This window comes from Chaetodon trifascialis, chromosome 10 (genome assembly GCF_039877785.1).
Source record: "Chaetodon trifascialis isolate fChaTrf1 chromosome 10, fChaTrf1.hap1, whole genome shotgun sequence".
In the NCBI taxonomy this organism is placed as follows: domain Eukaryota; kingdom Metazoa; phylum Chordata; class Actinopteri; order Chaetodontiformes; family Chaetodontidae; genus Chaetodon; species Chaetodon trifascialis.
In genome coordinates, this window is record NC_092065.1 from 12,106,022 (window position 1) to 12,124,123 (window position 18,102).

General features: G+C 42.5%; 1 protein-coding gene across 4 annotated transcripts in view; it reads right to left on the bottom strand.

The window, feature by feature from the left end:
* The window catches only part of scaper (S-phase cyclin A-associated protein in the ER), a 57,731-nt gene that overhangs the window by 27,790 nt on the left and 11,839 nt on the right, over positions 1-18,102 (bottom strand). For all 4 annotated transcript variants that reach the window (XM_070971462.1, XM_070971465.1, XM_070971463.1 and 1 more), the window contains 13 exons: positions 17,341-17,508; positions 17,168-17,234; positions 16,946-17,063; positions 16,475-16,586; positions 15,888-16,028; positions 15,501-15,656; positions 15,258-15,400; positions 15,070-15,151; positions 14,822-14,974; positions 12,186-12,293; positions 7,894-8,030; positions 3,543-3,608; positions 2,931-3,057 (listed from right to left, as the gene is read on the bottom strand). In XM_070971462.1, the coding sequence (XP_070827563.1) occupies positions 2,931-3,057; positions 3,543-3,608; positions 7,894-8,030; positions 12,186-12,293; positions 14,822-14,974; positions 15,070-15,151; positions 15,258-15,400; positions 15,501-15,656; positions 15,888-16,028; positions 16,475-16,586; positions 16,946-17,063; positions 17,168-17,234; positions 17,341-17,508 (1,578 nt within the window). The remainder of the gene's footprint in view (positions 1-2,930; positions 3,058-3,542; positions 3,609-7,893; positions 8,031-12,185; positions 12,294-14,821; positions 14,975-15,069; positions 15,152-15,257; positions 15,401-15,500; positions 15,657-15,887; positions 16,029-16,474; positions 16,587-16,945; positions 17,064-17,167; positions 17,235-17,340; positions 17,509-18,102) is intronic.

Below are 18,102 nucleotides of genomic sequence, written 5' to 3' on the forward strand. Positions count from 1 at the left end.
TATAAACTTGTGTGTTTACGAGACATAATGGCACATGATTTAGTAGAGCGTGTGAGTGTGGGGCGAATATGGAAATGGATAATTCTACAAACAGTGTTTATTCTATAAAATGAACCGAGATTAATCAAAAGGCCAATGTGGTGCAAAATCAAACCTGCCACAGAAACCACAGACAGCCTCTAGTTGTAACTAATACACAAAGAATCTTCGAACCATTTCACTCCCTATTGGTCTTGTGGCGAGGAAACAAAAATGAGGTTGGTTGGGAATAAATGACAGCTTAGGATGAGAAAAAACAATGACATTAGAGAGTCAGGCGATTTCCATTTTCAATTAAAGTAATTCTTTTTTTTTTTTTTTTCCATTAAACATCTGATTTGTTGACAACTAATGGCAGCCTCCAAGATAACAATATTCAGGTCTTGGATAAAAATGCTCAAAATGGCTTAGTCTAACAGAAAATGTGATAACTTCAGGGCTGAAACTAACAATTACTTTGTTGACAAAATATTTGAATATATATTCTGTCGATATCTATTATTAATTTGATCGATATCTCATAAAAAAAATTCTGAAATAATGACAAATGCTCATTACAGGCCAAAGGAATGTCCTCATACTGTGTACTCAAACATTTGTTTTTTATATATATGTTGTTGCCAGAAGCTTGCAAATTTACAATGTCCAACTTACAAATGTTTGGTAAAGTCAACTAAAGAAAGACTTCAATTACCATCAGGTTTCTTAGAAAAACTTAACAGATTTTTAAGAGTTTTCTTAAAACCACTGAGTAGAACATTTTAATTCAATAGTGGTGGAAGCACTTTTTCATCATAAAGATGGAAAATTTCTAAACTGAACTGAAAAGCATGGGCCTTATTTTGCTGTCTCTGGCAAAGGTCCGACACTACTGATCTGGGCAGTATCCGTCAGTCTGCTGGAGGCCCAAGAAAGACATTTTATTATGCTGCCACTCTTGCCCCCCGCCAACAAATGTCCCCAGATACAACTCCCACCCGTTCCACTGGTTGGCCTAGCTACGCTCTGACAGCACTGAAAATTGGTCTTTGGTTCTGAGATCACCATGCTCCTGACAGCTCCTTACCTGTCATACATGTTGCTCTTTTTTAACACACTTTAACTGAAAGCAGTGGTAAACACTTTAGGCAATATAGAAACATACGTGCTTAATAATAATGTAAAGAAAAGACTTTGGGAAACTAGATTTTCCCAATCAGTGAAAAGTAAAGAAAAAAATCAGGTTTGACACAAAATAAACCATTAGAGGCCACAGAGGGAGGAACACACTGGGGTCAGAGACTAGCCTAGAAAACAGGGGAGGAGTGGGGGGGGGGGGTGGGTGGGACCCAAACAGCAGTGCAAGAGAGGGAGTGTCGGGTGTTGTCTAAGGAATTAGCAGAGAAAGTGGAGACTGAATCAGATATGGGGGAGAAAAACAAATCTCTAGGTGAGTCAATGACATGAGAGATGCTTGTTAGGTCAAATAATCTAAACGGTCCCGACTTGATGTGACTCAGGGGCCAGACAGTCATGCTGACGGAGACTCTATTTATTTGACTTTGTCCAGGGATTAGAGAGCCAAGTGCTCCCCATGCTGCCTCACTGGCCAATCACATTGCCCCATTCAGCTATGGGTGAATGTTTCTGTAAGAAGCTGGTGAAGCAGAACCTGACAAAACAGTTGTCAAAAAAGTGCTTTTAAACTGAGGTTAAAGACAAAGAAAAGCACCCAGACAGAGGCTTGATCTGCCTCCTTGCCAGCAACACCACTGTGGAGCACATCTCCAGTGGCCCACTGACCTCTGACCTCCCACTGGGACTATGTGGCGCTGAGGGGAGGAGCCCTCATGTAGTGACAGCTTGTGAGCTACTCACATCACACTGGTCTCCTCCTCTCTCCTTACAGGACACTGTGCCACCCACCTCAGCCACCTCTTTCTTTGCGTCCCCAGGGAAATTCAATAATAGCCTCTCCAGCCGTCCTCCTCGTCACTGATGGGACACCATAATCTCTCTATCCTCACGCCCAGAGGCATGCACAGTGGGATGTTACGATGGCTTGAACCACAACTTGGCAGGAAATTTATGCCTCATTACAGGAAGTGGGCTGTATATTCTCCTCATCATAAACACGGTGGCATGTGTTTTAATTCCTCCTCAAATTGATGCGAGTTTTACTGTTAAAAAAAAAAAAAGTCATGCAACAAAACCTCTGGGACAGATGTTTCAAATCAACTATAGTTATAAATGTCTGCCATTATATCTGATAATGATATATATTTATACAGCTGTAAAGAAGTGTAAGAAAAAAGCAAAATCTCTCAAAAAACGTCATATTTGCTGGGCTTTGTTCAATAAAGCCTCGTGCATCAATGGCATTTCATCTGGAAATCCAATTTACTATTGTCTAAACCAGTGACATCTGAGTCGAGCAAGCCGCACAGACACGAGACAATGCTCGCTCTCGTGCTAGGAAGCTCCTCTATTGGTACCATGTGCACAATGAAAACACGGTTAATCTGGTCTTCATTAGCCAATAACCAAAGGCAAGTTGGTTTGGGGTAAGTGATACTCTACACTGGGAGGGTGAGACACAGGGAGACACAGCCAAACACAACTCATCACTGAGGAGACATGCCAAAGGGCTGGCACAAGCCCTGCACTGCTGCAGACTCTTCAGACAAGACGAAGCAGGACGTTCCCTGCAGACCAGCGCATAATGCACCAAAGAGGATCGCCCCCATGTTTGCAACTTAACTTACTGTAAGAGACATCTACATTAAAGAAAAGTAAGCATTTAGGTGCATAAAAACAACTTGATATTTAATATACAACCAATATATTAACATAATAATCTCACACTGTCTTTCACATTGTCTGCGTTGTCTGTGTGATCCAGGTGTTGCTACCTGTTTCTCTAAGATGCGAGAGATCTCTCCCAGAGTTCGGTCCAGACCAGACACTTTGTTGTTGGCCCACTGACCGCTGTCTTGTCCCTGCAGCTGCTTTAACAGGTCCTTCACCAGGCGCTGCAACCTGAACATGCAGGAGCACACAGTTAGTACAAATGTCTCTACAAACACCAGCTCTTCATTCATGTTTCCATGCTACCTCAGCCAACTTCCATGCCCCATAGAAGAGCTGAAACTACTGATCAATTAAATAATTAGCAACAGAAAAATAAACCATTTTGATAATCAATTATTTTCATGCAAATATTGCAAATAATTACTCAAATTTCTCTGAGACTAAACGTTATATTTGGCTTTTTGGCTGGTTGTCAGACAAAACAGCTTAAACACGTTACCTTGGCCTCTGGGAAATTATAATTTTTCACTAATTCCTGGCATGAATTAATTAATCTTGATTAACACATGATGAAATAACTCTTAGTTGCAAATTGAATACATTATGCATTTATTTTAACTATTTTGTCATTTTATAGAGCAGAGGATTCAATGATTGAGAGTAAGTAAAAAATCATTAGAATAAAGCATTAAAATTAAAGGGAAAACACTCACTTGGCCTTGTATGGGGAGTCAGGGACCTGTGTCTTTGCCTCCATTGATGTCTCATATTCCTTTGCCCTGCAGAGGGAGAAATAGGAAAAAGTCTTTGAATCTCAGGAAAAAAAAAAAAACAGTTTGGCCTGTCAGTAAAGACCACAACAGATGAAAGTGTGAAGAGAGAGAGGAAAAAGTTGAAGCTGTGTTTGTTTATTTGGCCCGTCAGCCATTCGCTAACTTGGCTTAAAATAATCAGACACTGGCTCTGAGGGGACGGGTGTTTTGCTGCCATCGGCTATTATTATGAAGACTTAACTTCTAGCCTTAAATCTGCCTCCCATTTTTTAACAAGGGAGGCTCAAGTTCTTCACTTCACTCATTGTCAAATAAACAGTTAATGGGGGTAACAGGCAACGCAGCCAGTGTTTTGAATGTGTGACCTCCTAAAAGGTCATGGTCATTAGGGGACTGGTGGCATTACTCCAGCAGCCAGACTCTGTGTGTGTGTGTGTGTGTGTGTGTGTGTGTGTGTGTGTGTGTGTGTGTGTGTGTGTGTGTGTGTGTGTGTGTGTGTGTGTGAGAAACCAGGTGGGAGATTCTGCCAATCAGGCATTCCCAGACATGATAAGTAACTATTGATCAGTCAGACAGAGCGCCTTCCGGTTATCTATCATGACACTGATAGGATCAAACACTTCCTGGAAGACAACAGGTGGATTTGTCCCGGAAGGCTGGACACGGACCAACCGAAAACTCGTCCTCTTTTCACAATCTCTTGTATTCAAGGGCAGTCATCTAACAGCAACCCACAACTCACTCAATATTAAGGTAAAACCTAAATAAGCAGTCTACAAGATCAGCCATACCATCATAATAAAGAGAAAAAGTACACTCTTAATGCATTAAATGACTGTGTCAATAGCAGGAATAACAACATGTTTGTGATGCTCTTCAGTATTTATTGTAGATATAGCCATTGTCTCTGTCTTGTGAGAAGGAGGAATGAGTAGCACAGACTTGCTTTCAGAAGGTCCTGAACTATATCCACTCCACTTGCCATTCATGATATTACAATATTAATCGCTGACAGATTTACATCAAACCAGACTGGACAGGGAGCAATTGCCAAGCAATTCATTATTGTCAGAAGCAGCTGGTGTTAAATGGGCTATAAATATATCAGCGATCAGCAATAAGAGAGACAGCGCAAATCTATAGTGTAAGATTATAAGCAGGTTGTAACAGATCTCAGTTCCTTATGCTCTTATTTCTTGAACACAATGTGCAGCATACATTCAAACCAAGACTGCAATGTGCACAACACAGACGTAGAAAAGGAAGCCAGGCATCAGTTCAACAGCAATAAAGAGGATTATAACCTACACACACACACACACACACACACACACACACACACACACACACACACACACACACACACACACACACACACACACACACACACACACACACACACACACACACACACACACACACACACACACACACACACACACACACACACACACACACACACACACACACACACAGAGACCTAAAAATAGACTAATACATCAATAACTCATTGTACTTAAAACCAATTTGCTTGTATGCGCAGAGTTAAGAATGGAGATTCATTTACAAGCAGGACATTTTCTCCTTAATCTCAGGCAGCAGACCGGCTAAAATGAGTTAGGGCCATGCTTACCACCTCATACTGTAATCTATACTCCATACAGGAGTGTCTTTGTATACACACCACCATCTGAAGTCCACGCACACACACACACACACACAACACACACAACACACACAACACACACAACACACTGGCCACTCTGTTCCCTGCTGAGCAAACCACAAGGAACCAGCTACAGGCAAGCGCCTCCTATCTGTAAGTGGAGACTTTGGTTCCAAGTTCAGGACTCATCCTGACACTGACAGCCTACTTACATAAAATTTTAACAGCATATTTTCCTTCCCAAAACACTTATTAGAGAATGTTAGCCAAGCCGCAAAAAAACCCCCAAAAACCTGTGGGTTAAAATGTGTGTGCACATGAATGAACAGGGCTGCATGTTGGCCTGGTGAAAAGTCTAGTGAGAACCACTCACGTTTTACGGACACCATACGGTGTTCCAATAAAACGGTTCATTTCCACCCGGTGGTGAAGCGGCTCACCTTTATGTTTACTGGGGCTCTGTGTTATTTATGACCTCTGAAAGCCTGCTGCCTTTGAGTGCTAGTCTCCGCAGGGCTGGTGCAGGAGTGACGGTGAACAGAGACAGATCATGTTGTCACTTTCTCGGTACCGCTGAGCCTCACAAAGCCAAAAACAGCAGCACTGAGAATAAAGCACTGTAGCAGAATGGGACCAGGGTTTCAGGCCGTGGCTCCTCCTGGAAAGTATAATAACTATGAATTCTCCTTTGTGAAATCTCACTCAGGGTCATATCTGCAGGTCATTCATGATAAGAGGTTGGAGGTTGTATTAGGATCATTAAGTCTGCCTACACTCACAGAAGGACGCTGACCTCTGTGACACAAGGAAAGACATGTTCTCTGCCATTGCTGGACTTAAATTGGCTTAAATCTTTTGTGAGAGTGGTACTAAAGTCTGAAAGATGTTCCCAAGAGGTCATCAAGACTGGGCTCCTTACCAACTCTGCTCCTCTCACCAATTCCTCTTTCTAATTGTGTAAAACAATGCAATTAACCGAATAAAAATGATTGATTGTAGGTGAACAGAAACCAGTCTTGCGCAAATGGCGATTTCATACCAAATGAGCTTATAAATCACAAATGCCATCATTTAAACCCATTTCTGAATCTTTAAAATATACTTAATTATTTTTTTGAAAGTTGTTTGCGTTCTTTGCACGTTTGCAGAGGGAGATATTAAAATCAGACTGATGTAAAGGGAGGGAAAAAAGCCAATATTTTCATACATTTTGGTTTCTCTCTGTGCATCCATTGCATCCTAACTGTTTTTCATGCTAATAAATATTTAAGATTTTAATACAACATATATGGGTTGCAGGAAAGAATCCACTAAAATCCTCTTGGAGGCATGTCAGAAGTTCTTTACGTGGAGACGGCAGAGGAGGGAAATACTGGTCGTTCTGTTGATAAACACATTGACCCAATGTACAGCACAAACTGTATGTATACTGCATAACGTGAGAATTCAAAATTATATATGAGCTGTATAAAATGGATTTCTTAAGTTCAACCTTTGAGGCCACATTATCAAACACCCTCCATTATACCATAAATGGTAAATGGGCTGCACTTATATTGCACTTTTCAACCTGAGGGGGACAAAGCCATTTTACAATGCCTCTCATTCACCCACACACTCACATAAGGCGCCTGGCCACTGGGGGCAATTTGGGGTTCAGCGCCTCGCTCAAGGACATTTAAGCATGTGGACAAAAGGAGTCAGGGATCGAACAACTGAGCCTGGGATTCCTGTATGACCTGCTTTACTTCTTGAGCCACAGCACCATCATCAAGTTGGGATTTTTCTGTGTTCTTGCAGAGGTGTGCATTAGCACTGAGTTCATTCCACCAACTGAACATATCCCCTCGAGTCAGGAGAAGCTCTCTCCCCTGAAAAACAAAATCACTGTTGCATGCTATTCCCATAGACTATAAAAAACAATAAAGAGAGGATATAAATAAAAAATATTTTTATTTTTATTCCTCAGCCACTGACTGGAGAGTGACAGAAGCCATATCTTACTTTTGGCCTCTTTCAAGACTAAAAAGAACGACTGAGTGTACATCTCAGATATTAATGTCATCCCGCTCAGAGTGGAATACATCCAATAATCTGCATGAATAACATCTTACAGTGAGTACTGTCAACACGGCATGTGTCCCCCCACCCCGCCGTTATGACAGCCAGTTAAACTGATTGAGCTCAGGTCCAGGCTCTGACACACAGCAGCTCTGCCTCCTATTTGTTGATTACTATTGATTTTCTTTGATACTTCATTTAAAAATCAATAACTCAGAAGAAGAAAAATAGGCATGGCTCATACATACTTTAACATACATCCTGTACACTGAGGAGGGCTTAAGATTTGGCAGTGCCATGGCAGCAATTTGGAGGAAAGCTCTTTACAGGTGAAAGCCGCAGCCCTGCAGATCGATTTGCAGTTTTGCTGCCCAATCACAGAAAGTGGTCGTAAATTAAGCTCATCAGTGTTACCTTGTGGACAGCCAGGATGCACATAACATCTGCTTTCCATCTCCTTGTCACTCATAAAAAAGTCCTGGCACAGTTTTGTCCTCTGTGCCTGTGAGAGGATGGAGAGGGAGAAACAGAGAGAGAGACAGAGAGAGAAAATGGATGTGTTACCTGGAGTTCATCCTGGCGCGGAGCTTCTTTGCCTTCTTCCGAGCCTTCTGTCTCTCTTCTCCATCCTTCATGCCCTCAGAGGACACAGAGCTGTCCGTCACAATATCCACAATGTATTTCTTCAAGGAAAGATGCTCCTGGAGTAGACAAAATCAATAAATGACAGACATCGCTGGCTAGGTTTTGTACCATTACCTTTACCGAGCTTCTAAAATAACTACTGTGTCTTTTTTTGGAGGCAAAACAAGCCCACAAATCAGCTGCGGAAAGTAAATAAGCACTTTTTCTCAAGTACTGTAGCAATCCCTGAAAAAAACTACAGCATGAAGCCTTACCCTCATCAAAGCTCAATAAAAATGTAACAATACGTAAAAAAAAAAAAGAATATCATACATATGTTTTTCTGATGGTGTGTGTGTGTGTGTGTGTGTGTGTGTGTGTGTGTGTGTGTGTATATGCATTTTTCCAAATAAAGGCCATTTATTATATTTAACTTGATAAATATCTAAATTTATATTCAGACAATCCATGTTTAGGCCATCTGCATTTCATTTTTGATACTTTCAGTATATCCTTTGTACTTTTACTTGAGTAAAACTCTGAATGCAGAGCTTTTACTTGTAATGGAGCATTGTTACAATCAGTTTTAGGTAAAGAATAAAAATTGTGTCTATTGCACACTATAAGTCATAAAGAAGTGTTGTCTTCCTTTCTGTAAGAATTTACATTGAAACAGTAATTTTAAACAAAATTAGGGTGGAAACACAACAGCAAATATAATCCTTGTTAAATGTCTCTAAGTAGAGATTATACACTTAAGATGTGTCACTAAGTATATTGTGTGACATGCAGATCTACGCGTCTCAATAACACCATTGTGTCCTGTAATTACCTCCAATACTCTACAGCCTTTTGAAGGCACCCGCCTGTGGACATGCTAAGAGGCTGGAGGTGTTGCCTCCTGTCTGGCCCTGTCAGATGATTCTGATATTTCCACCAGGAGACAAGGGAATGTAACCCAATTTCAACAACATGATGCATGTGCAAGAAACCAATTACCCAATTATGCTGTCATCCAGCACCCCAGAGGATAGGATGGCCTCGCAGATAAAGGCTTTGCATTCAGCAGTCAAGCTAACCTGTGCGTGGGATGCTCTACCCTTTGGTCGCAAGTGTTGTCAGAGCACCTGCTGCCTGAATAGAGGTTTTTACTTGGGGTCGTTGGAAAACAGGTGTCCTTAGGTGGACAAAAGTGTGCTGGAGTGAATTGGTGCCACAAAACTAGTGACTGAATCTAAACCATTTTGACTTGATGGCCATGGAAACCTGTTTTCTTAACTGTCACTATGAGTAATGACTTTTTTTTTTTTTTTTTTGCAATTCCACATAATTGATTTTCTATGTCTTTTGTTTTGTCTGTGCTTTTTTCAGTGAGTTTTCAAGTGGGCAGGACTCCACTGGGAAAAGGTGATGTCATATATTTTTGTGCACCAAATCAAGATCTTGCAAGATTTCATAAAAATGTGATGACAGTTGTGGGGTTGTTTACTCATGTTGTTGGCAATGTAAAATCAGATGTTATACCACACCAACATGGTCCTAATGATGCAAATTTTCTAACGTTTTGGGTTAAAGTCTTGATGAATAATATGTAACAATGTTTTTTGAAGTTGATTGTTGCATATTTAGTAATGAACCATTTCAAGCAATATTTTCAGAGCTTTGATGTTAAGTAGTTAATTTACAGTTCTGGCTGAGATTAAGGATAATTTGAGAGTTTTTCCACAGACTGAAAGTATCAAGAGCAAAGTAGAAAAGAGGAGATGATGATAACTTATAAAAAAGGCACTGTTAGTGAGAGTAGTAAATTTCCAAGGAAGGACATGTGTCTGTGTTTTTATGCACACACCTCTGCCCTCTATTCCGTAAGACTACAGGTCAGTCATGACTCATGACCGTAGCTGTCCCTCACTCGGGGAGGCAGTGGTTCAGTAATCTCTCTGAGAGGCTATCCAGTGCACTAGCCACTCACTTAATGGAATCGTCTCAGTGACGTATCCAAAACATCTTTGCAAAATCACACTGGTAATTTAAAAGGGTACCTGAAATATTAAGCTGTCAAATGGAGCATAATGCTGACACACAGACAATGATCCTTTGGCAAATTAATATATAATGATTACATCCCATTTCCTCTTGCTAGGAGGCTAGTTTGAATAAAAGGAGAGTAGACTTTGAGTGTTTGAGACAATGAGACTTGATGACAGACAGGTGTCTACCACTGAACCAATGTAACAAAGAGGCAAAGACGCTGGCCTAAGGGCATTGCTACTGCACAATATCGCAGATTGCCAGGAATATGATACCCCCTAAACATCTCAGCCGGCCTTTAGATCTGCTGTTGGTCTGCTTGAGTCAGGGAAAGGCAAACGCAAATACAGATCCTATGGAATATGTTCATCCGCGGCCTCTTTTGTCACATACAAAGGCCTGAGAGGTAGGCTTTCCATTTGGTGTGAAACTAACAGCTGTAACTCATGTTGGCTACTAGGTAAGATATGATACTGCACTGGATACAGTTACCGTCACTACAGTGGTTTACATGACATTTTTGCAGTGAACTGCATCCTACCAGTGACATTTAAGGAGGGGGAAAGCAACACAGACAAAAAGAACCCCCTGAAAACTATTCATCGGATCTCTCAACAGAGAAATTCACTGCTATAACTAGACGAGAGATCATATCTCATAACAGTGTGGAGAGGGAGAGGCCCCCCTCAGCTGGCAGTCTGGATGTTTCATCATGGGTCTCAATTTGTGGCTATCAGTGCAGCCGTAACTACAAGACCTTTAGGACTATTCAGTACAGGCTCTGATACCCTCTGCAGCCTGGTGATCCCTCTACTGGCTGTGCTTGCCAAGAAACGTCTTTCCTCAGAGAAGCCACCAGTTTTTTTGAGCTGCCGTGTCTAAAGGTGATCAGTAAATCAAGTCACAAGCCATGGGTATTGGCTATTACCTGCATCATATTAAAAAAGGACAGATGGTGAGTAACAGGAGTGATTGCGATCTCAAGCTCTCTCCCCATATATCAACCCTACCCTGTTGATAATCATTGTATTTTCAATGTAATTTGCTTTCAGAATGAGAGAAAATGACTAAATATGAAGGCACAGGGCATTTGCCGCCCGCTTCCGCTGAAAAACTATGGAGTGACCTCTGCACAGTTGAATCAACTATCTTCATTTTAATTAAAAATCTTTCATTGCAGGAAGAATTATGGAGCCGCAGTCTGGAAAATTGTTGGCAGTGGTAAGAATTAAATAGTGGACACCGAAATGAGCTTTGATATAAATAACAGGGGGCCACATGAATTTATCTAAACAAAGTCTCCAGACGTAGACTTTAGAAAAAAAGTAGTTCTGGCCATCTAAACATCATCTGTTAGAGATACTGCAATGACTAATGGCACAATCCAGCAATGAAATACCTCAAGTGCAAGATATAGATTTAGCTGGATGCAGAATCAGAGTTCAGCAACTTAAGTTTTGACTGATTAGTATTGACAATATGCAAGATGGGCAAACGGTAAAGCCAAGTGCAAGTCTTGCAGAGGGATACACATTGCAAATGTATATGAAGTATTGCTCATATATGAACTCTTTATAGTACTGTATTGGTGAAAAGCTTCTCTCCATTGCTTGTATTGTTTATCATACTGTCAAACTAAAAGAATGACCTGCATTTGGACAGGAAATGATTTAGAGGAAAGGGGGGGTGGGGGGTATCAATTATTTCCCACTGAAAAAAAAGAAAGCTTTGAATGAAGGAGCTGCTGGGGCCAAAGGTGCTGCGTATAGCACCAACAGTTGTCAGCTTCACAATGAGCACTGCTGAAAAGCCAATCTCATATTGCAGCCTGAGAGGTTACCTTGCATTAACGAGCTGCTTCCCATGGAAAGGCGTTCCATGACAAAAACAGCCTGGAGACAAGGGGGTGATGTCACCCCTCCACTGAAGCACTGAGCCCTAACTGTGTACATTTCAAGGCCCATTTGTAATCTCACAAAGCCAGCAACAGAGCCGTGGCAGTATATACAGGGACGCATAAACAATAATAATGGCCATGTCATAAAAGGCAACCACGGTGTCTCTTTGTCTTTTTACATGACACAAGCAGCAGTAGGGCAGTTTTCTTTGACAGGGTGAGTGGATGTTTGTTCCTTGCAGTGTGTGTGTGTGTGTGTGTGTGTGTGTGTGTGTGTGTGTGTGTGTGTGTGTGAGATACGCACCACTTCCTCGTCAGAGAGCTCCCGTCCTTGGATGCTGCTACTGTCGCGCACAGCCTGTTGGTGTCTCTTGCCCTTGGTGTGGCTGAACAGGTGCACCTCTGAGGTGATCTACAAACACAAACACAGTGGTCAGAGGTCAGTGCTGCGGACACAATGGAGACAGAGGCAGGAAAAGGTCAACGGAGCCCCCATGGGACCCTGGTGAAACGGTATACCACATGGGCTTGTCAATGGGACATGACCTGCCTCCACTAAACCTCAGTTTCAAGGAAGTACTAAGGAAAGGAAATGGGATTTTTTGCGTAAGTCTTATTATGTGTAACTTGTCAATACTGATAAAAAGTCTTTATGGTTATATTTCATTGCATTACCTTTTTTTAATGAGCTAACAGAACAAGAGCACGGGTAGATGAAATCAACACAATAACTCTCACGATTTTAATACTTCAAGGTATAATGTGGAAGGATTGGCCACCTCTCGAAGGTCGCTCCAAACAAATAGGGAGCAGCATATCACAAGACCAGAGACCTTTGGCTGTAGCTACTAGCTGCTGATCACTAGTTAGCTCAGCAGTGCAGCCAGTGGCCTTATTAGACTGAGTCTGCTGCGACAGAGAGTATGGAGCACTGGGGGATTGTAGGTGTTTACACCATGGGAAATGGAACCGGGCCTCCCACTGAATATTTACTGTGGCTCTGACTAGGACTCTGACTCTGGGGAAGATGAAGACATGGCAGGCCAGGACAGGAGAGGAGAGCTGTGAAACAAGAGAGGAGTGAGGGAAAGTTTCTGTCATCAGTGTGGAAAATTGGAACAATAGAAAGCCAAGACAATTTTGGTTAGGTTTTACGTTGTTTGGTATAAAATTGTATTATACGACAGGACAGCCTGGGGCTAGCTGGTTACTTCAGTAGATATCACTGCAGCACAATATAGACATTAATTTTTGAATGTTTTCAACTAAAACTCTGACCATATCTTACACATTGTACCTTTAAGGGTGCCATATATAAGAAGTGGCCACCTATCAAATTTATACTCAGCATATCATCAGAATAACTGCAGCTGCCTGATAGCTAGTTAGCCCATTTAGCCAAGCAGCTAGCAGTAAGCTCTGCCTGTGCTGGGAGCTTGGAGCACTGGGGGAGTGTGTTGATGTTTACATCACCAGTACAGGAGCTTTGCACCACCGCAAGGGATTCAGGCCCAGGCCAGGGGAACCCAGCGGGGAGTGGTGCTGGAATGGCCAATGTAACCACACCTGGCAGACAACAGAACCACGCCTAGCAGCCTCCCAGTGAACACAACCTCTGAGACAGCCAAAGGCCAGCTTGATGACAGGGAGTACAGTACCAAGGTGATTTTTAAGCAGCTCCAATCAGGACACTTAGGAGAGAGGAGAGGTGTGAAGCAGGAGAGGAGGGAGAGGGATGTCAGGCGTCAGTCAGCACCCACCTCTGGAGGCCTTACTGGGGGTTACAGAGGGGCCAGCCCCAGGTTGCCAGGAGCCAAACATGGCAAGATAACCACCTGGGTACTGTTGGACTGTTGGACTGTTGCTGGATGATACAGTGACTCACTATTGCCTCATGAGGCACAGAGTGGTATTACAGGGCAGGATTGGATCACTTATTAGCACTGATGGTTGTGACATATCATCAAAACTGGTATTTCTTCACATTATGTTGATAATTTAAGTTAATTTTTGAATGCTGTAAACTAAATGTTTCATATTGTCATTTCATATTTTATGTTAGATTTATACATACTATTTACAAAATGTTTTAGATATGCATAATTTGCTTGTCCAACAATGAAATTCAGTCAAGTATTGCCAAATGCAACTTTGAGGACAGCTGTGGACTCATCGATGTCTGTCACAGATATAAATGCAGGTCTGAGATATGGTCACAACAAAAGGCAGATGTCCTGGAAGCGACACTGTTCCCCCATCTCTGGAAACAAGCCCGTTTAGAATGGTTTGTATTTAATGTCATTAAATTAAGTGCTTGCTCCTGACCAATCCATGATCTCTGGTGTCACATGCTGGCCAAGGTCATCCGGCATTTTAACAAGATTCCCTCTTTCACCCCCTGACCCTCCTCTTTATCTGATGCTGGTTTGAAGGCTCAAGGTGTCCCCCCCTTGTTGCCATGGTAGCCAGTCCCTCAGTGATAAATGTGTCTGCATGTGGATTTGTTGCCTGACACTTGGAAAACAATCATGCCCAGTCATAAATCTGTTTAAGAGCCCATGTTTAATCAATGCACTTAAATCCTCATTTAAATGTGCCCTCTTCCAAAAATCCTCTCAATCACCTTCCAATTAGATTTTTTATGAACACAAAGCATGCCAAATAACCTAGCAAAGTTGCCCACAGCTGCTGCAGCATCTGTCTTTTGTGCCCATGTGTACAAAAGCCACACACACACACTAGTTCAGGAGAGGAAAATAACTAATTGAAAGGTTGGAGAACAATTCAAGTCCTTTTAAAAGTAATAAAGACTTTATAGCATCCAATCTGTCTACAATAGAGGCCATGGAAGTTGTATTTGATTTAACATCATGTATGTAAGTCAGGGACACTAATGGACATCAACAAGCCCGGAGACTGACGGGATTAATCTGTACATACCACAACGCCACACAGAGAGCACTGCTTCTTGCGCTCGTACGGTGTCAGTTTAGGGGCGTAGTCTGTGTTAGCATGTCGACCACTGCTGAGCTCAGCAGCCTTCTCTTTCCTCTGCTCGATTTGCTCCATATGCCTACGGCTGCTCTCATCATGCTGCGGAGGAAACCAGAAACCAGGGGTCATATGGGAAACCGAGAATTGCTGTATGGTGTCCGATGGAGACGCAAGGTGGCATGGTATAAGCTTACCTTCATCTGAATCTTCTTCTGCAGCTCCTCCATGGCCTCCTGTTGAGCAGCACTAAGAGCAGCCAGACGCTCCTCTCGGTCTCTTCAGACAGGATATAGAAAAGCAGTGTGAAATCAAAGGAGGACTGGTGCAGCCACCTGTGTATATACACTGTACATTCATACTAAATAAATCTGGGTCCACATACCTGGCCCTTTCCCGTGCTGCATCTTCTCTAGCTTTCTCTTTTTCCTGCCTCTGCTGTTCTATACGCGCCTCCTGCTCCTTTCTCCGAATCAGCAGCTCCTCCACCCGTGCCTGTCGCTCTGCTTCGAGGACCCGTTTACGCTCCTACAGGGGGAGGAGAGTGGTAGAGATTGAAGATACACCTGAATGTGAAAATTACAACTAGAAAGATTACACATGAATTAAGCATTGGTTTTTGTTGCACCTGCACAGCCTCATCTCTGGCCTGCTTCTCCTCCTGTCTCCTCTGTCTATCCTCCTGCAGCTCGTTAAGGCGTTGCTCATACTCATTTAATTTGGCCAGGGCGTCATGCCTCTTGTTTTGGGCTTCCAGAGTGTTGATGAATGCGATTTCGTTCACCTGGACAAACACATATACTCATAAACAAGGATTTTAATAGCAGACAGGCCATAAAGTATGTTTTTTTTAAAAAAGCAAACACATATACACATTTTTTTTTTAAATCCACATGAATGTAATTCAACATTTGAAGTGGAAAAAGTATGACCGCAAATGTCCCACTTAATTCAGATAAATCCTCAGCTGTCATATGCATATGGTCACTGCTTTTCACGAGATCCCCTCCTCTACCTTGGCCTCTTCCTCTTGGGCCTTCTTCACAATTGCCTGGAGCTGCAGCTCTCGCTTAAACTCTGCATGTAACAGCCTTTCCTCCATCATCCTCCGACGCTGCTCCAACAACTCCTCCTTCCATTTCCTCACCTCCTTCTCCTGCAGAGAGTGAAGAATGACAAGCAGGAGTGGGTGAAAATGTAAAGAGGGAGAGTAACGTGCGTATTCTCCAGCACAACGCAGACAATGAATTCTTAATCTATCAGTTGCTTCCCTTCCAGTGTGTCCACATGGGGATTAATGCAAATACACACCACTTCATGTATTTATGTGGTTAATCCTGATTTATTCTAGGACTCACTCATCTTGCCATGGTCTGGGAACAAAAACAAACTTCATGAAAGGCTGTTGATTTTGGCCAGGGGTCTCTCTCACGACTGTCTGCGGCCAGCTGGCCTGGATGCAACTGGAGGGGGTTATAATATTTAGTGATTGTATCAGGCAGTGTGCTGACAAAACCTCTCGTTATGAGCCAGGCTGGGCTTAGCTTGCGGAGTTTCTTCGGGGTGCTTTCCGTCAACATTGCGGCTTTACTGCTCACTCACCCTTTCCAAGAGCTTCTGCAGTTTAAGCGTCTTTTCCTCACGGAGTTTGTCCCTCAGCTGCTGCGCCTTCAGCTGTTTCTCCTCATGTTTCTTCTTTGACTCTGCAATGGTTCTGTCAAAAACATGGAAACAAATCACTAATCTCTTTCAGTTCCCCCTTATCATCAATGCCCCAAGCAGTTATATACTCTAATAGGCACAGGGGCCTGTTTTGATGTTCTGGGTGGCAACCTAAAAAGAAAGAGGTCAGACTTCATAAGTGGGCTGGTGACTGTCAGGCTGGGGGGTTAAATCCTTGTCAAAATAAGGTGAGGGCAAATCAGTAGAGTGAAGTGCTGTTCAAGAACAAGTAGAAAAACTGATTGCACGTGTGTGGATACTGCCAATGTGTGTTAGAAATAAACCAAGCAGGCATTTGAAAAAAAGGCTTATGCGCTCAACTAAACACTGCTAAGAGAAAATGTTTGGCACCTCTTGCGTGATGGTGAGGACAATTTCTCGTGCATGTGGATCCCATGTCCCGGAGGCCGAGCAGGTTCCTCTTCTACCATGTCTCCCCATGAGGTGCTCTGTCGCCATGGCTCACGAGCTACAAGAAAGACAAGCAAGGACAACAATTAGACTTCAGTGTAATGTTTATCATTACAAAAACAACAACAAAAAAAGTTTTCCTTTAGATGTTGACCTCCGTACCGTCATAATCTGCCAGCATGTCGCTCCAATCCATATTGACTCCACAACCTCCATTACCAATAGCAGCCTGTGTTAAAGATTAAAGTAGAACATCCAATGAGGTAAAAACTAAACTTGATTTCAAACAAAAGGTGCCTAACAGGTGCGGTATGAATGAGCATGATGAATCTTACAGAGAAGTCATTTTCATTGTCAGTTTCCAGGTCGTTGTTCTCGGCCTGAATCTCTCTGGTCAGCTGCTCTTCCTCAGCGATGGCACTTGCAATGGCCTCCTCGTTGGCCTTCTCCAGTCGGTCGGCAAGCTCCTCTTTCTTGGCCAGGACCTCTGCCATGGACTGGGGCTGAACACATGGCAGCATAGATAGCACTTCACACAAGGAGCATTTTACACTTCATAAATGTTGAGTTCATGCAAACAAGCACTGAGGAACCAGAAAAACAGAAACCCGTTATTGTCTTATAATAGGCCTTTTTCAAGGATGTCATTTTGACGGGTTCAAATTAATGATGGCTGAATTCCATTTAGCGGTTTCCATTTCAGGGTCCTGGTACTGTGCATGCAGGCTCACTCTCACAGATTACCGGGACACTTGAATAGAACTCAGCCATCGTTATGTATATATTTGTGAAACCGTTTTCCTCCTCCTCAGAGGTGCTTCTAATACTTTTGCCCCTTTTTATGTCAATTATGTATATTCAAAAACAGAAATACGGTAAATAATCCCAACTGAACAAAAGTACTTAATATGAAGCACCTGTAGGAATACATTTCAGCTTCTGTGAGGTTGGCCTGATTTGTACTTGGGTGCACGATCCAAAGACTGAGGGAACACCATATCAACCCAATCACAGTTTGTACCACACAATCATCACAAGAATCACAAGTGAGGAGGCATTCAAGAGTCATGCAGGTCACATTTACTGTGAGGATGGAG